Below are 20123 nucleotides of genomic sequence, written 5' to 3'. Positions count from 1 at the left end.
TTTTCCCCATGTGCTAATTTTATTTCCGCTCATCCTTCTATATATGTGTCAATTAAGCGCCGATAATTAACTGTTGCACAAGCATGTTTATTGCTTCACGAGCTCGAGATCATTATCGCCGCTACGCACGAAATCGAAAGAAAAGAAAGAAAATACTTGTGCTGTGGCCCAAGATGGTAGCACAAGTAAATCGAAAATGAAATCGTCTAATATGTCAACGACCAGCCAGGTTTTTCTTATTTTTTCAGTGCGAAGAAATTCGTGGTGCCCAAAGAAATCGTGCAGCTCCATGATGCAGAAGTCATATACGATAGTATTGAATTAACTCCCAGTCTTGTAGAGCCTCATCTTTTGCTGTATGTGATAATTAGATTTTCTAAGAAACTAATCTGAGGCTCTTTTATAATAGACATTTTGTACCCTCGCTGCTCTCTGCTTCTTCGATGTGATCATCTGGCTGGCACGTTGACGAGCGTCTAAGCTTTCAAAATTGGGGGTACGCATCCCAAATTCACACCTGAATTATGAGGGGCACCGTAAATAATGGGTTCCAAATTTTGATCACCTTCATGCAAACAGACATTATGTGCCAGGTTTTTACAGCTTTGGCCCATTATGAGCGACAACCAAGTGCTGCCACTGCTAGAACCGCATGACTAGGAAGCTTTCGCATGCGTATACGTGTGCAGAATGCCCCACGTCACTCGTGCCAAAATTTTTATATGCAAATGCCACATAGCTGGACCGAACCGAGGCAATGTTTGCCATTGCTTGGAGCAAGTTGGAGTACTTCTTAAATTTTGCTTAATTTCATAATTAGTTGATTTATTAATCATCTGTTCAAATATTACACCCAGAGCAAAACTGTGAATGAGAACATTGTAGGCCATCTTGAATAATTCCCAACGTAGCTTTCTGTTGCTACACACTACATAAAGGTATGGCAATGCATGAAACCAAGATTACTAACGACGTTAACTGAACTTTAGGTTAACTTAGGCAGAATATAGCACATGCCCCCTTCTGTAAAACTACTAGCTTACAAAACTCTAATCCGACCCAAATTAGGATATGCTAGCTCTATTTGTGTTCCTGCTGAATATGTTCTAACCAATTTTCTTGAATCTGCACAAAACTGTGCCATAAGATTTATATATACTGATTACTTTTGCTCTACTTGCATAACTTACCTAAAAGAAAAAGGCACGTCTACCGCGTCTTCAAGTAGGCCGCAATATCGCAAGGCTTTCACTGTGCCATATTTTGTCGTGCCTTACCCAACTGTTCTCCCATTAATCCAGCTCATCGCATCTCTCGACACGTCAGCCATGTTAGAGCTGTAATCCCTGCCCGCGCCCACACCACCACTCACCTTCAATCTCTCTTCATCAAGGCAGTCATCGACTGGAACAATCGTCCCTCAAAAGTCTTTCTTCGTGCCAACTTGGCTTACTTCAAAGCCGCCACTGAGTCACGTTTTCCCAACATCAACTAATTTGTTTTTTTCAGCCACCCCCAATTTAAAACACTGTGTACAGGGTCCTTGAGACATTGCTAATAAAGTTTCTTCCAAGGCAGAAAGGAAGCCCACGATGCACCAAAGTGCTGCACAACTATTTGCGCAGCACATTTGCAACAAAATGTGCAGATCCAATGCAGCTGTTTGAATCTCTGCGAAGTGAAGCTTTCGTGAAGCAGTCAATAAAATGCTAAAAATTTGCCGATTTCATCTCTCAGACTTTGGCGTAAAGCAAACTGGCACGTGCAAGCGCTCTCGCACACCACTGCTATGCAATGGGACAAATCTTGTATTGGCGAATGCTGTGTATATGTACGTTAGTATAAAAAATTAAAATCGGCTTCTTGGCAAATCCAACATTGCGGTTATGTGCCATAGTATGGAAATCGTAATAAGCAAGATGCAGCGATCATATTGGAGCTGGTTGGTGGCATGATGTGTACCGCCTGCTTCTTAGCCAGTCCCCCATTGTGAGCATGTGCCATATAGTTTGCAAATCATCATCGTAATCAGCATGTGGCAACCGTCTGAAATAGCTAGTTGGTGTCGACACGAGAGTGGCATATATGTGTTGTGGCTTACTAAAAGTTGCGATTATTAGTTTTTTTTTTTTTTAGCTTTTGAATCTAGGAGATGTGATACCTAGCATAGCCCAGTCAGTCCAGGTGGGCTGGAATTAGTGCACCTCTATCTATGGCAAAAAGTTTCTCGCTTCTTCTTCCTTTGCAATAGTTCGCATCCAATTATTCGGTCAATTTTGCAGGTTACAGTTGTTAATGCTTTACCTGATTTAGTTGTTTCTCCCATGTTTTCTGCACGCCCGTGTTGTGGGGGGTAGGTTAGTGTGCATTTCCTCTTCTAGTCCAGCTGCTGCGACTGAGCATGGCTGGCAGGTCCTATCTCGGAAGCAATCTGCGCTGGATTCGAAGGCTAGCCAGCCAAATTTAGCTCATAGCTTCATGAGCACTGTGTTCTAGTACGCCTAGTTTGCCTTGAAGCAAGAGGCAGCATGAAGGGGAATTCACTCACCGCTACCGCCACTCTCCATCATGCCAGCGTTCTGACAGTAAGTGTTTGCGGTTATCGAGTGGGATGTGTTTGTCTGTGCACACATGATGTGCTGGTTAATTTAGTTAGTAAGCGAATGTTTGCAGTAGTTTATTCAGCCGATGAAATTACTACCTTTATATGTCTAGCTATTTAATAATTTGCTATCGCAATCAATGTTTCGCTTGTTGAGTGAAACTGTGACCTCTTGCCTTTTTTCTTTTAGAGTAAGTTTAAATCAACTCGGTTAGAACGCGGTTACATTCAATTACAATAACCTGAATGCTATTCTGTCATACAGCACTTCTTGTAGAGTATAAGTAGACAAGTTTACATCAACTCGGTTAGAACGCAGTTACGTTCAATTACAATAACCTGAATGCTATTCTGTCGTACAGCACTTCTTGTAGAGTATAAGTATTGCGCTTAAGTTTGTGTCAGTATGCAAACCTTTATGCCAGTAGATAAGAGCATGCAAACATGATGCAATGACTTGGACACAGTTGACTTCCTTTAATTCAACCCTGATGGGACCGACAAAACTGATCGAATTTAACATGATGCAGAAGGAATACCAAGACACACTGCCGATTCATTTGAAAGTATTTCCCCAATTCTAATAGGCCCCCAAATCAAACACGATGCCACTTTCGATGTGCCGAAAGTAGAAAACTAAAGTTAAAATTACATTCAAGCTCGTAAACAAAGTATAAATCTAATACACACCCAAGGTTTTTGCAACAAAAATAGTCAAGGGTCTAATATGTGATGCACAATGGCGGCCAGTTTCTTGAAGTCGGCTTCGCAGCATGGGTTTTTAAAGTCAGCTTTGCCTTGCTACACTCCCGTTATGCGATAAAGCACAAGAATGCCGTGAAGGCGGTTTTATGTTCTGTCCGATTACACCGCGCAGGCAGTTTTCGGCCCAATCGTTAAGGAAAAAAAAAAAAAAAAAAAAAGAGGTGCATGTTAGTATCGGGTAAACACCGTAATCAGTTATTGTGAACTACATTTATTGCTTCAAAATTTTCCTACGGCAGGTCAAAAATAGGCGTTTTCAACGGGCGATGACGTTTGCTCGCCGCATTCACTGTCCCATAAGCTCCACCGAAACAGACGCTGCCACTAAAGGGGTTGCCGTTGGGGTCACCACAGCGGCCAGGCACGAGCGTACTGACCAGTCAAGCTCGAAATATCCGGCAAAGGCTACGTTTAGGATCAAAATAAAAAAAAATGTGGGCCCACAGGAATGCATGGGAGCTGGCCGGGATCGAATTAACCAAAACAGTCATAGTTTCGCCCGAAAGGTGAAGCATCTATTGCGATAGCAAATTAATAGACAGCTGTACGAAGTTAGGATAGTAGTTTTATCGGCCATATAGACTGGTAAACAGTCGCTTACTAAATTAACATGCATGGTGTCATGTGCGCTCAAGCAAACATGAACACACCTCACTCGACGACGGTGGAAACTCGCTGTCAAAACGCTCGAGCGAGAAAGCGCGGCTGCAGCAGCGGACGAATTGACCTTCGTGCTGCCTCTCGCTTCAATGCGAACTAAGCGGCGAAAACACACCGCACACGAAACTATCAGCACTCGGCGCCATCTGTCCCCATTGCAGTTCAATTTCAAGACATGGCTCGTGCGGCCGCACCATATGCAGTAGCTGCCAGAGCAGAACCCCCCTCCCCTCGCCCTGGTACCTTGCGTGCAACCGAAGACAGTGCACTTCTTCCCCGCTTTCCTTTCTTGTGCACGTGAGATTGAGCCGCCATTGTCGGCTCACCCTCGCACGCTTTCACTCGCGCATACAATACAGCATATGGCGTGCGGTGACAATGTTATCGCCGTTGGACTTTGTACTGAACATCACGGTAACGCCAACAGCAGATGTGTGCCTGGAGTGTCCATATAATTGCTATCGTAATAAAAAATTGAATCAACCTGAGTTGAATTAACGGAAGTCTACTGTATATGGAAGTTATGAGAAGAGTGCAGTAGGGTGCTCCAAATTAATTTTGATCACCTGAGGCTCTAACATGCACATAATGCATACTAAACAAACTTTTTTTTTATGTAGAACTTGTCAAAATGCAGCCACTGTGGCTGGGAATTGAACTGATAATGCGCTCTGCTGCAGAATGCCATAACCATTGGTCCACTACTGTTGGTAATGCAATAACAGATCAGTATGGTCTGCTAGAATGCAACATTACAAAATGTCACTGCCAGCGCTGCTGCCCATGGCTCCGTCCCAGTATTACCATAAAGCATTATTGCCCATTTATAGATTCAGGCAAAAACTCACCATCACACTTAACAGGCAACATAGAAAATGGTGATGACTGACCACACAAAAAAGTGGGTCTCAAAATTTGCCTTGTCTGGCAGTTGTGCCAGGCTCTATAGATTATGAAAGTTGCTGAATGAGATAATCTACACTTGTCAATGACTACTTAGAGCAGTCACTGAGCTAGGGCTGCAGAATCTGTGCAGCTTTTCTTTATCCTGTTCTTTCCGAATGAATGAAAGAGGAGAAGTGAATTAGTATATGCAGGGGCAGCTTACACATACAAAAGTACGGTATCATTGGGGTCATTCAAGAAATAGATCAGAAAACCAATAACTCAAGGCAGGTGTGAACATATATAATTTATGCTTCACTGTACATGCTGGACTGAAATCGCAGATGAAAATGGTGAGCGACTCCTAGCTCTAAGCACAGCAGATGTTAAACTTGAGCTACTACCATAATGCCGCCTTCTGCTGCAAGCTGTACAAAGGCAAAGGGGCTTCACGTGAGGCCTGCGTCAATGTCTGCGATGAGGACAGCTGCTAGGTTTTCTGGTGTCACTTCTTTAGAGAGGAAACCTGAAAAAGATGAAGTACATAGAGTCAAAATGTTGGCCTTGCCAATCAGCTCAATCCGTTCCCTACAGCCTGTTGTCCAGAACTGGTCAAAACTGGATGAAGACACAAGCAGATAGAAAACAAATGGATGAGCAGAACCAGAAAATTACATGAAATCAGTACATTAAAAGACTGAGATCAATGCTGTCTCGACAAAAGCACAGAATAAATATATCCTTGCCCATGCTTACTAGAAGGCCTCCAGATCAGTGGGTTTGTCTCAAACACAAGAGCATTAAAATTTGGTTCCCAAAGGGTGAATGCAGTGAATGAAATAGAAAGATGCTGGATTCTAGAACTGTGCTCATTCCAGTCTTCCACTTGACGCGCAGAAAAACGAAAATCAATTCTTTCCTGCTTCTATCACTGGAACAATATCTGCCATATATGTGCAAATATAGGGCAAGATTATTTTTACAGAATTGCTGGCCGCAGAGTGGCACTCGCGTTATGCTAGAAACCGTGCTTCTGGAATAAGGACATTTCTGGCAAGAGCTCGGCACACAACCTCGTGCAGAACCTGTGACCTTCTGCTCACTGAGACATCACTATGAATGTGGCTAGCCACGGCAGTTTAGCAGGGGGGCTCACTATGATTCAACAGAGTTCTTGATGTACAGTGTAATCCACCCTTGAAGCAAACACGAAAATTGGCACTCCAGCTCTGCTTAGAAGTCAGATTTCACAAAATGACCTGCCAACAAATTTTTTTTCTAAAGGATGTCTGCTTAGCAAGCATCGTGTCAGCCACGTTTTTTTTTATAAGTAAAAAAAAAAAGAAGAAAATGTCGAAATTGTAGTGATCAGGCACACACTACATGTTGACCTCGAAAATGGCCGACACAAAACAAGTGAATTCTCAATACGAGTGTGTCCATATATTCTGCCACCACCACCACAGCAGATAACTGAAACCACCATGATGTGCTTTCAACCACAACAATAATAAAAAAAAAATCAGTGTTGCAGAGCCACTCTCCTGCAGGATGAGAAAATGAAAGATACAAGTGGGACTGATGTGCTCACTGCTGACTAGCTGGTGTGCGGGCTTTGCGCCGCCGTGTGAAAGCAGCTCGCGGCGGTAGCGCTCGCCTGCTGCACGCCGGAAGGGGTCTTCACGAAACAGCTCATGCCAGGTCCATGCAGCAACAGCACGAGACATGAGGTAAGCGTAGTACTTGGCTCCATAGCCCACCAGGTGGCCAAACCGCAGTTGCCAGGCCTGTCAAATAAGGGACATGCAAGTGACTGTTTTAGAAGAAGCCCACCTACGCTATTAGTCTGTGTTGAAGCTTTTGAGAAAGACATAGAGGATGACAAAATACACAAGGCATGCGATAAGCCATCTAGCACCAAGCTTACCACCAACCAAGTAAGATACTTCTCACTTTTAGTGAATCTTTGCTTCTTATCCTAGATGTCAAGTCAGTGTATACCTTCGGCGATCAGCAGAAGCATGACGATAGTGCTGGATCACTAAAACGTAAATTTGGGTACTTGATCTTTCATGATGTGCAAAAAAGTGTAAAACAATAAACACTACGAAAATTGACACAAAGCACTGACTCCCAATGAGCTTATTTTGCCGAAGACAGACACTTATAGACAAGAAAGCCTTAAAGGGACCCTCACCAGGCCCCACTGAAAATTTTGGTTAGGTGCTGGAAGTTGTTACATGTCCTCTAGGGAGCGTTCTGCCACAAAAATTTTGCAAATCAGCTCATGAATAGCCGAGATATAAATATTTCAGTGCCGTGAACTCCTGATTTCAGCAGGCGGGCTCCACTGCCAAGCAAGACGCTTCATCCACTCACCCTGTTTAGCCTTCGCAAGCGAAATTCCTTCCCTGCATTCTCCCATACCAGACCTTGAGGATCGCGTGACACATACATCATAGGCCATGCCTTCATTTTTCTTTCTGCTTGCTTTTTTTTTTTTCTCGGCGCTACGCATTTCCACTTGTTCTGCCTCAGTATTCGTGTAGCACTGAATTATACCATTAGTCATGTTTCCTTGTGCACAGCGTGCAAAATCATGCGCTTCGCGAACGAGACAACAGCTTGCGTGTGGTCCCATCAGTGGAAATGCGTAGCGCCGAGAAAAAAAAAAAGCGAGCAGAAAGAAAAATGAAGGCATGGCCTGTGATGTATGTGTCACGCGATCCTCAAGGTCTGGTCTGGTGGGCATTGATGAGATGATTGGCTTCACCCCCCTCAGTTGATTAGCGCTCGAGCTAAGGCGTTCGCCCTTTCGTTCCCCTCCAGTCCCACATGGCCTGGCGTCCACGTGATTTGATCCGATTCTTGCAGCCTCGGGCCTAGAATCTGAGCCGCCAGCAGCGGTGTTCGTCCGTTGGTATAGTTACGGCAGGCCTGTTGCGAGTCAGTAACGACATGAACTTCCCTGCCTAGCTTATCTTGTTGCTTTATTACTAGCGCTACAGCTATGGTCTCAGCCACAGCTGGGGTCTCTGCCCTGATGGAGGCCGCGAGGGTCAAGGAGTTGTCTCTCCCGTTCACGGTGGCTACCGCGAAGAGGCCCCCTATAGAGTAAGCCGCCACGTTCACGTACGTTACATACGGGTCACCCTTGAATTGTTGGCGCTGTCTGTTGATGCGAGCCTTGCGTTGTCCTTCATGAAGTTCATGACTTATGTGCTTCGGTATGGCGTTCACCTTGATCTTGCCTCTGGCCTCGGGCGGGAGTGATCATTGCCCATCGAGGGCATGGAGCTCCGCTGCCGTTCCAGTCCGGCAGAGGATGGCTCTGCCCACTGCCGTGTTCTGTAGTCTTATGGATCTTGAGAGCCGCTAACTTCTCATTTGAGGTGGTAACGGAGACCCAGGGCCGTTTTGTATGCACCTCTGATGATGGCATCGACTTGTTCTTGGTCGCGTTTGTTTAGCGAGTGGTAGTGATACGGCATGCTATACGTTACTCTGCTGATCACCAGAGCCTGGACGAGGCGAAGCGTGTGCTCTTCTTGCATGCCCTTGCGGCTTGTAATTTGATAATCCGCGAGATCTGGTTGGTGGCAGACCTTAGGGCTTGGATGGTGTGGGAGGCTTTCAGGTTGCTCTGGATCTAAAAACCCAGAATTCTAGTCTTATTGCTTTCCGTGATCTTGTCGCCCTCTAGATAGAGGTCGATAGGGCCGGGGGACTTGTAGATTTCTCCTCCGTGCACTCAGATCCCCTCGGACTTCTCTCCACGGCTGTCGCGGCTTCCTGATGGGTCTCCTCTTTTCGCATGAGGGTGCCCTTGGTGGCACAGAGCGTGATGTCGTCTGCATACAGGGCGTAACCTAGGTCCAGGATCTTCCGCAGCTCTTTGGTCCGTGCTAGCATCGCGACATTGAAGAGAATCGGGGTGACTATCGCCCCTTGCGGCGCTCCTTTGTTCGGCACGTCGATCCTATCCGATCAAGTCTGGCCTATTCCGATGCTTGCCGTCCGGCCCGGTAGAAAATGGCATAGTTTCGGTACCTATGCACATGACTGCACGACCATAGGAACAAGCAGACGAAAGCGGAAGTACATCTGTCTTCCTTCGATGCGAAGTAAAACAAGAAACATGCAGACATTCCGTTTGTGTGTTTTACTATTTCTCTAAACTTCAATTCGTCAATTCAAGCAACAAATCGCACAGATAACAGATGTCTTGAATATTTCTCGAAGTCACGTGTCACCACCGAGCGACGTCACACTGCGGACACGACTACGTCACCATCTGGTTTGAAGCGCGGCGGCTGCGAGAAGAAGGAAAAACGGCATTCGGTTTGAAATTTCAGGTCTTTTCGCACCGTGCAGCAATGTAATACTTTGCAGATGCGATTGTTATCGCTCAATGTGTGCTCTGCACTTGTCAGCTCAAAATGGCCAGACCTGATGAGGGGCCCTTTAATTTCTTTTTTTTTCCACAATCATTCAGTTTACACTATATGCAGAAAGGCCTTATCTGCGCCAATAAAGGATATAGGTGCGCCAACACACTGCTTGCCAAGCCTGTCTATCAAACCTATTTAGGTTATTTCTTCAATTAGTTCGCTGGCCCCCTCAACAAAGCACTTGCCAAACAAGGGAATGCATCCAAGATGCTCAGTGCCCACAAAGAGTCTGTATGTCAAAAGGAGTCTGTGTGACTCGTTTTATTATGCCCCCTTTTTTTATACACACTGCTTTAATCCTGCAGAGCAAAACAAAATGGTAGTCAGAAACTAGCAGTATTTTTATACAGACATCTGATGTCAACCCATCTTGACGGTGATCACCCAACAGTGCTATCAATGATGCATTGATAATGAAAAGATGATGTACCGAGTGCATAATCTTTGACCTTTTCTTCTCATATGGGTGCACCAGCTCAAAGTTAGCACTTCAGGTACAAGTTGCCCAATCAAGAACTATTCCTCAGCCAAGACAGCAAAGAAGGTTTTCTTTTTCTATACACCTGGGCTGTGTGCCCACTGGCTAGAACAATATCACAGAAAGGACTCATGACATCTGTATGCCATCCCTTGAGATGTTTATTTTGAGAGAAGGTTCTAAAGAGATCAATCTAAGTCGGATGCAATTCATGCAGGCAGTTCTCTAAAAAGGAAATAAACTTAAAGGTGACTCGAAGTTTTACACAGAGATGGCATTTCACAGTGTATTTTGCTTCTGCCACTTTTGGATCGAGTGCTTGCAGTGAGCGATGAGCAGGTACTCGAAAGCAAGTGCACGAACAGCAAGTACTCAAGTAGTTGCAAATAGGTGTGCATCGAATCGGTACAAAACTGCAACTTAGATCGTTGACAACCGCCAAAGCAGTGCTAGCCAGGCCCAACAGCCAAGACAGGCATGGCAGTGGGAGGCAAACTGTCATGGAAAGTTTGCCGCTCATCGATGATCGGGCCCGAGATCATGCACTCGAGCTATACTGAGGGCTGCAGAAGTGGTGAGTGTGTCTACTCAATCTCTGCACTTACTGGACGGAATGGATTAAGCTTGCGTGCAGAGGAAAACAGCAGCCTAAACTGCCAGCATTTCGCAGCCAAGGTCGTGTTTTGCAATAATGCGCAACGGGCAAATTAAAAACGTTCCTGTGGCCTTGCCCATCATGAAATTACAAGTAGATTGAAGCACAACAGTGAGCAAAAGCCTGCAAATGAATTTTCTGAGCTGTACGCATTCTAACAAATGCTGCATTTGCACTTTTCATGAAAATATCTGAGTAACAGCACTTTGAACATAAACAGATTCCAAATATGCATTTGTTTCCTTCTTTGCAACTAAAGAACCTTTTTTTTTTTTTCAGATTTGTCAACAAGGTTTCATGCAAATCGCACAACTATTCAAACTCTTCGCTTAAAAATTATTTGACACTAATAACTATTCGCTTCGACTTCACTTCGAACCAAAAAACTGATGTTCGCACAAGCATACAAGTACTGTACTTAGTCAAGCACAATCTGATAAAGAAATGTCAGAAAAGGTTGTCAAAAAGTAACGCACATTTTGCGTAACATTGCCTCTGAACACAAAGCTTATATTTCGCAGAACAAACTGGCAGATATTAAATGTGACGTATAGCATTCACATGTAAATGCCGAATTAGCACCTGATTTTTCTACTTCATAAACACCTTTACGATGCCACAAATTTCTCTCTCCCCCCCCCCCCCCCACCGGGAAGTGCCAACCTTCAATTACTGTCTTCATTCTCGGTCACAGTAATACTTCGCCGCTTCTGGAAAGCTCCAAGATGTTGAAGCACATTTGTCAAAAGTATGTCCCGTATTTTTTTGTGTACAAGCCGCCACTGCATATAACTCGCATGTCCAATTACAACAACTCGTGAACAAAAAATGCACGTATATCTCACAGAGATAACTGGGGACAACAAAACTCAAATCAAAGTAAAAACAGCCTCCATTCGCAGATGCACAACTCCTCCACACCATATCTTCGACCAGCGAACCTGCTCTCCCCCTCTTTGACGATGCTGATAACCTTCAGCTTATGCTAAAGGATGGCCGTTGAGTGCAGCTCATCCTGATCTGAGTTCTAGCTTGCCTGCGCCACGTGCACTAGTAGCTAACTCCTATATGCAAAATGGCGAGCTATAAAGAGCAGGAGAATGGCCGACTATGAAGGAGGGGAGAAAGGAGCTTCAACACACAGGGGTGGGGAGAGGGTGAGGTTGCCTAGGAGATAATGGAACTTTGAAGGGTGAAGAAGCTTCACTTCACATGTAGCTTCACGGCAGTGCATCGCATGGTGTCGTGAAGCCCCACCTCAGCCAATCTCAGCCTTTGGTGGATATATTCCACGATGAGAATACTAAAAACCATTTAGAAGGCCCCGCACATTTTTTTCTGTTCTAATACGAAAGCCAATACTATTCAATGATAAAGGGCACCATGATATGTCAAAATGAAATAACCCTCCTAAATTGCGGGATGAAATCCCCGCGAGCGCTCCCATTGCAGTAAAGCGATCCCACTTTTGATGCACAAGTGACTGCAGCACCGGCACTTCCAGTGGTGACCCTCGCACTCCACATTAGCTGCAATCGATGACTAAGCTTGGACTAGGTGTTCATTTTAAGAGTGGATTGCACTGTACATTTGGAGAAGAGCGCTGCAGCTCTTTTGAGCACTTGCAGTAAGTGCTCACCGTGTTGGGCACGTAAGGAACTCCATAGTGCAGCCCTTGCAGCTCTGCCAGGACCTCTGTGGTGCTCTTGCCCAGAGGGTGACGCACGTGGTATCGCTGATCAAGCAACGCATAGAACACCTGCAGCTGCGTCTCGCTGGCCGCAAAGTGGTAGCGCATCTGCCGCAGAGACAACGCCATGTTGTAGGGCATGGGTTCGCCCGTCTGGTAGTGGCGGGCAAACGTCGACACCACCTGCACCAACCCGCAGCAAAGAACGCCAGGGCAACCCGTGCTTCAATGCGGCATCATCAAGCAGAAACACTGCAACCTGATTTGACAGCATGACTTCTGGATCCTTTCTTTGATCAAAATTGAATGCTCAAAATGAAAGCGTTCTGCATCTGCTCTCTCTAGCGGAGGTGTTTCACACCACGCACCCAGGATTTAGAATGTTGGTTCAAGATAAAAAGTGGCAATGCTGAGACAAGTGCATCTGGCTTCCCTCGTCTGCCTAACAGAACAAAATAACAAAGTTTGGCTTGTCCAGCCAGTTGGTTTAGTCGTAATTCATTGCATGCAGTGTACTGCAAATAGAGCACACAGAACAGATAGAAGAGAAGACAGAACAATGTGCCTGTGGCTTATACATCTCACATGTTTGGTATCTTTATGCTACAGTGTGCTGTACTCATGGAATGAAATGTGACAGAGAAACTTTGAAGTGGAACACCCTACAAACGCAATTGCTCGAGAGTGCAATGTCATGCCACTATGAATCTCGTTACTAAAGATGACGTGGACTCCGATGTGAACCCCCTGCATGCCATTACTTCAGGTGTACCTGAAGTACCACAGGGCACCGTTCTTCCCCTACTTTTATTTTTAATATACACTAACCATCTATCATATACGTTTTCTCTGATATCTAGCTATTTGCAGATTGTGTAATTTATCACTCGATTAATAACCTCGCCGACATTATAGCGCTTAAATGTGACCTTTGCTCAGTGAAATAATTGGTCTAACACATGGCTCACATCATTAAATGCTAAGAAAACATTGCTAGTTCCATATCATAGGCGTCAGTCTTACACAACATCACAGTATTTCATTTATGACCATCAGATTTATAATACATGCTGTTAAAAAGACTCGGGCATGAACTTCCCCTCAATTCTTAGGTGGTCCCTTCACACAACATGCTTAACTAACAGAGCTAACCATGCACTTGATTTTCTAAGGCGTAACCTCCATTTATGCCCCTTCCACAATGAGACTACTAGCTTGTCAAACTTTAATACAGCCTAAACTGGAGTACGCATGCGCAGCTTAAGACCCTCACCAAGATAACCCCATAAACACCTTAGAATCAGTTCAAAACAGCATTGTTTGATTCATCTTCTCTGAATATTCCTCCCATTCAAGCGTTACTGCCATGAAATCACATGCTAACTTTCCTGATCATTCAAAGTGTCACAGTGTCACTGGTCTTTGCCTTTCTCATAAATTTTATCACGCAGCACTGAGAACCCCTGCCATACAGTAGCTCATCATCCTTCAAGTTGCCTCAACAATTTAAAGCCAGTATGCCCTCCTCTAGCGCATACTTCCGCATACCAGTCATCCTTTTTCGTGCGGACTTCAATGGATTAGAAAGCTCTTCCCAGCGATGCTGTGCACCACTCCATCACTGCCAAATTCAAAGAAGTCATTGGAAACATCTTCCACAAATAATTGTGCCCACCCCTCATGTAAAAGCTCTTAATTGGGGTTTCTGAGGTATTGAAAATAAATAAATAAATAAATAAATAAATAAATAAATAAATGGTCGAATTTCAATATTATGAAGCAGACTGCCGATTTTACTGATATTGTTATTTATTCATTTATTTTTATTTAAAGGTACCTTACAGGCCCCTAGAGGCATTGTGTAAGGGGGGACAGTACACTCAAAGATTATACAATAATTAGAATACATATGTGAATACATACACAAAATATACAGTGTAAGAAATGCGCTAACATGCATTAATGTTGTACAAAAATTGTACAAAAGACAAACTGAATGCTTTTGAACTTGGCTGTAGCTTAATGCCATAGTATAACAACCAGGCACTTTGGTTGTTCTGTTATAATGAAGTTATAATATTGTGGCAAAGCAGTGTCTCAACGAGCCAGTGGATGGGCAAAAACTGCATGGCACATTCACAGCGCATCCCACACAAATTAAAGCAATCAGAGCAGCGCTGCACCTCAATTTTTTTTCTCATTGATATATTTTTAATGCGATTAACAGTCTTAGGGTACTTCACCCACGTTTTGGGGGCTGTCAGAGGAGCCATCTATGTCTCTATCCGTTTTCCCACCAATTTTGGGTCACTGGATATGTGGTGCGAGATATGTGCCGCTGTTCAACGAACCTCTTCGATGCCAACTTCGAGCACTGGGTAGTGTATATACGCCACCTGGTCTGTTCCACTCATCGATCAACCTGACAACAATTGGGCCCACTGGCTATGTGCCACTAGGTATGTGTTGCTCTTTAAGGAATCTCTTTGAGGCCAACTTGGGTAACTGAGCATGTGTATGCAGTGCATTTCAGTGACGTCAGTTAGCCCTTTTCAAGCCAAGTTGTGTTACTGGGTATGTGAAGCTAGGCATGTGCCATCTTTCAAGGCACATCTTTCTGCTTCTTCTGCTGGCCCTGGCCAACCACACGAGCTGGTGCGAAGATAGGCTAGAAGGAAGAGGAATAGACGATGGGTGGATCGGCAGTTGGGTCCCTCGCAGCTGTTCAAATAAAGTCGCGAAGTTTTTAACTTTTCTTTGCAGCCCACAACTTCTCTGATGTCAATTTGAGGCACTGAGTATGTGCAACTAGGTACGTGCCAACTGTTCAATGAACCTCTTTACAACTACTTGGGTCAGTCAGTATGTGCCACTGCGTATGTGTCACCACACTTCGATGAACGCCTTTTATGACTTGAGTCCCTCACTAATCACCCTTACGCTGGATATGTGCAACTCTTCAACGAACCTTTTTATGCAAACTAAGGTCCCTGGGTATGTGACACTCTTCAATGAAAAAAAAAAATAAAAACAGCTAAAATTTCTCTGGTGCTGGGTGGAATCGAACCCTCGTCATATATAACGTTGAACCTCATTCATTCATACGGAATTTTCTTTAAAAAATGTACTAACCAGGAAAACGTATGACCTGAAGTCACTAAAAAATTTTACAGATGCAACTGTGGTTGACATCTACTACATCTACGTAACGCAAAGGGGTGTGCGATTCGTTGCAGCATGAGCAACCGACGCATGCCCAAGTAGCCCCAGATGTACATTGTCATTATTCCTGTTGCAGATTTTGCGGCTTCGGCAAGCTTTTGTTTACACTCCTCAAATTTAGCCCGAGTGAGAAGCTTCTTTTAGCAAGGGATTTTGGTGGCACGTTCTGATATGCCCACTTGGCGCGAATTGTTACAGCATGAGACGTCAAGGTCTCATGCTGCAGCTGACGAACACGAAGCAACCATCGAACACGAAGTTTTGATTTTGATTCCGCATAAACTGTACCAGCTTATTGCATACGTATCACTCAATGTGTAGCGTTTTCACTTTTCGTCATGAAAACACAGTGGTACATCGGCCTGGCAGAACAACGAGCCTCAGAGATTGGAACGGTCTCCAAGCGCAAACGCAGAGGGAGCTTGGAAGGGTGAAGCCACATCAACATCATTTCGGCGCCGTGCCAGAGTCAGAGAGCATTGTGGCCCATGTTGTGGCGTTGTGCAAACCAGGACAAAGACTGAATGCTCAGCATAGAAGAAAAAGTGGACATCGTTCATGCTGTCGAACGTGGCACGAAGAAGTCAGTGCTGGCACGTGAGAGGGATCTACCATTGACTACAGTGTGTGGCACTTGGAATGTGAAGGAGAAGTTGCTAGGCAATGCTGCTGCGAGCGCGAAAATACGTCTGCTACGAGGTTCGACTTTTCGAGGTTAGACTTTTTGCCATCGTTGCCTCTGTTATTGCCGAAGTGTTGCCTAGTGACAGTGGCGAGGATGACACGGAAAGCGAAAGTACGGGCGATTCAGGCCCGACAGTGGCAGATGCTGCACGTCACGTCAGCCTCAGTAGGTGTTTGCCAAGGAAAGCTCGCTTGTAGCCTAAGTGAGTTGGAGGCCGCCGTCATCGCTGCTAGCCCGCCACGGCATCAAACGAAAATAACAGACTTTTGACGTGCAATGTGAATAAATACTGCATGTTTTCTGTCCTTTCATTCCACTTTCTTGTAGTTTTGTTTTTGATAGGTATGTGGGTGATCTCACGCTATTTTGGTTAAGCAGTACTACCGTTTAGTATGTACTTTTCCTGAGTTCCGGCCAACTATGGTTTAACGAGGTTTCACTGTAATTTGAGAAACCTACTGAAGAACTAGTGCACTTCACCCGATGGGCCTCTTTTTCTACATGTGGTACAACATTCAAGAAGCATAAACACCGATATTGCAAGCATATATATTGAGCAACAACACAAGTATGATAGTGTAGATCACAAGTAATGTGATAAAACACATGTGGAAATATGGTATTTGTTGAAACAGGCTGCCTATTCATGGTAGTCAAATGACACCAAGCTGCCTGCTCAGCAAGCTTCGATAGGTCCACAGTGTCTTACCCTTGGGTCAGAGGAGAAGTACTCCATGAGGATGGAGGGCACTTCGGCCAGGTCAGTGGCACAGCGAGTACCCGTGACATGCTGGTAGCGAGTGCGTGCCAGCATCGAGTGCATGGCATGGCCCATCTCGTGGAACAGGTTGTCCAGGGATGATGGGCTAAGCAGAGGGGGTGCCCCCCATGGCGCACTGGCAAGGTTCAGCATCAGCACCACCACTGGAAGCTGGGAGACGGTGAACAAAATGACACAAATGGGACAGTGAAAAAGCGGCTTGGTGTAGGATGTACATTAGAACACAGGGGCAGGCAATAAGCACAAAGCAGTGCTTGTGACTGCAAGATGGTTAAAGGGACTCTAAAGAAATACTAGATCACTTTCGACTGACGTTTCAAAACTCAATTGCCACCCATATGGTGGCAACTGAGGCCAAACTTCTCTGAGCTCCAATAAGTCGATGTGATGTCAAGACTTTTAAAGTTATTTTCTCATATTTGGACCGTTATGGTGTAGGCAAAGCTTTTCAAACTTGCTGTACTTCATGTTTGGTTTCTCTAGAATGCAAGGCAGTCCTTCTGAGCAATTAACTAAACCTGAGTTAACGTTGCCAAAGTCCGCAACATTATGGCAAGCTTGCGAATAACTTTATGATGGCAGTGCCACCTGTATGTCATTTATTGTGTGTTTTATAGCTAGTAAAGTCTCTTCTAAACTTTCCTACACTTTACTTTGGAAAAGCTTCCGACAAGCCCCGTAACTGTCATGGATATGTGCGCACTTGGTCGTGATGCTGCCATTTTTATTTTGTAGATTTAAGCGGCCCTGAAATTAACATTGCTCTGAGTTTTGAGAATTTGTCAGCCTTGTTTGTTCACCATAGTTAATATTTTGATGTTGTCTGAACTGGGAGGCAAAAGTTAGAAAGCTACCATCGAGACTCATCACTGCTGGTGACCAACTGAACCAATAGCCAAGACCTATGGAGGGCTACGGGTCAGATAACCACCATGAAAAGACTAAAATTGAAGAGGATCACTTGATGGGCGCAAAACACACTGATTATTCTGATTCTGATTATTCAGATTAACTGATTATTCGGGTGCCACGTGCAGTACTAGACAACAACACGGCAACAGCGCAACAGCTTGACTCAATCTATGAACGCTTCGAGGATTAAAGACAACCTTGAAAGAGACACCACTGAAAGAGCATTCGAGGTGTAGTACACAACTCTGAAAGAGTACGAGGACAACGCAAGCCACATCTAGGCTGAAATCAGCAGCACATGAAACCAGGATGCTTCTTTGTCTATTGGTGTCTGGGACACACTGGCTGTTGCAGAACCTTTAGAAAGGCCGAAAACAAGGTTACGATAAGAGCAATTATTTTGCTATAACTGAAGCAAGATTTACAGATTCAGTTTAGCTTCCTATTCCAATACCCTCATCATAGCCAAAGAATACATAGAGATGCTGTTACAGAGGATTCGTGCACAATGCACAGAGGAACATAATAAAGTGCCCTGGCTGCTTATGAGTATGGATGTAGCAGGAATTCAACATGCTATAAGAGCATACAGCCCTAGTGGCATTGTGACGCGTGGACAAAGGTGAAGAATTGGGGTCTTCTGGCCATCACTTCAGAGTCGCAACTACCCTACAAGGTGCAAAGGCATCTAAACACCCTCAATCAAATTTTTTATTTTTGGGCCTTTGTATTTTTGCCAATACTGCTGTCAAGAGGCATCAAACGCATCATTCAAAACATAAGCCATCAATAGTAAACATTCTTGATTGGGAGGAATAAAAGTTTTTCACAGGCATCTGTGAAAACAAACATTGAATAGAAGATGCAGTACCCTGCACATGTTTGGCTTGGCCTTGTAATGTGGGCCTTGCACTTTCTATACTGGGCCCAATCCAGTGCACTTGAAATGAGAGGAGCGACAAAGCATCAGACACAAAGAAACAGCTGCATCCAAAGGCGGTGACTAATCACTTGGTTTTGGTTAATTAATGTTCCTGTGTTTCAAGTTGTGTATTAATTAGCTCTCGCACCGCACAGTGTGGGGGGCCTCATGGTTGGTTCAGTTGGTAGAGCAACTGTCCCAGAATAGCTGTAGTACTGCATTCTGTTCTCAAACCAGGACTTTAACCACAAAACTTTCCAAAAAGCTTATGTAGGTTTCCTTTGCAGATTCATGCTACAAAAAAGAAATGGCATGTTTTCCTTTCCTAAGCACACAGCGACTTTAATGAAAGGTGTTGCAAGGTATTTTTAAGGTATGTATGACCTTGAGGAAACAAAATGTGACGACTGCAGCACTAGGTCACTCACTGAAGTATGTAGTACTACAGTTAAACCTCAATACAATGAAGTCGGTAAAATCATCAATTCGCTTTGTTATATTGAAATTTTGTTGTATTGAAATTTGACCTTTTATGTAAATAAGCACAGTCACCAATCGACTTTTCTACATGGAAGGGGCCGCAAAATTTTCCGAATTATTGGCCGATTGAAAAAAGTAAACTTGAATGAGAAAAAATTCATTTTGTTGAATTTGAGAGTCAGCGATAAAAATACAATTTCATGCATTGTTAGCAATATCTTCAAATCAGATGCAGGGAAGCGAAGCCAGCCACACTTTCGCATCCACTCCACCCCTGCGACTGATGTCGGCGTACTAGGACGACGCTATCATGAAAAGCACCAGCAGCAGGGAGCGAATCCTTCGTCTGCCTCTCGCTTCAACGCAACTCCGAAACTCGATTTTATGCAACTTCCAATACTAAACGTGCGGAAAGACAGCGCACACAATGTCCCGCCATCTTGGCATGCCCACTATTTGCACACCGGGCAGATGACCTCTAAAATAGGGCACACGGGCTGCCAACAGTGATGCACAGCTGCAATAGAAAAGGAGACGTACGCCAACCTGCTTCCCACTCCGTACCCCCCCTTCCCTCGTGCGCACTTGATTGGGTTACCATGAGATTGGTCCTCACCACCTTTCCCCCGTGCTTTTGGGGGCAGATGGTGCTTATCAAGCCACGAACCTTTTCAGCTCACCCTCGTATGCTTTCCCCCAAACTGAAGAATACAGAATGTGGGGTGCAATATTATCTTATCCCACTTGGACTTTATACGAAACATGACGCTGCTTCGCTTTGGAGGTCGCTCTTGGTTGTGTGGTGCGTGATTTGAGAGGTGCGTTTGCATGCAGACGCAAGTAATTTGACTATTCGACTATTTGCGTCCGTAGAAGTGTCCATTTACTGTATCGGTGTTCTTTTATGGCGGTAGTGAAATTTCATTACATTGAAA

General features: G+C 44.6%; 1 protein-coding gene across 1 annotated transcript in view; it reads right to left on the bottom strand.

Moving 5' to 3' along the window:
• Positions 1–5194: 5194 nt before the first annotated feature.
• The window catches only part of LOC126540324 (mitochondrial intermediate peptidase), a 65105-nt gene continuing 50176 nt past the window's right edge, over positions 5195–20123 (bottom strand). The window contains exons 12-15 of the mRNA XM_050187117.2: positions 16803–17024; positions 12136–12369; positions 6504–6699; positions 5195–5438 (exon numbers count right to left, since the gene is read on the bottom strand). Coding sequence (XP_050043074.1) covers positions 5362–5438; positions 6504–6699; positions 12136–12369; positions 16803–17024 — 729 coding nt within the window. The 3' untranslated portion in view covers positions 5195–5361. The remainder of the gene's footprint in view (positions 5439–6503; positions 6700–12135; positions 12370–16802; positions 17025–20123) is intronic.

Source organism: Dermacentor andersoni, chromosome 2, assembly GCF_023375885.2.
Source record: "Dermacentor andersoni chromosome 2, qqDerAnde1_hic_scaffold, whole genome shotgun sequence".
In the NCBI taxonomy this organism is placed as follows: domain Eukaryota; kingdom Metazoa; phylum Arthropoda; class Arachnida; order Ixodida; family Ixodidae; genus Dermacentor; species Dermacentor andersoni.
This window is presented reverse-complemented; position numbering and strand designations above follow the sequence as displayed.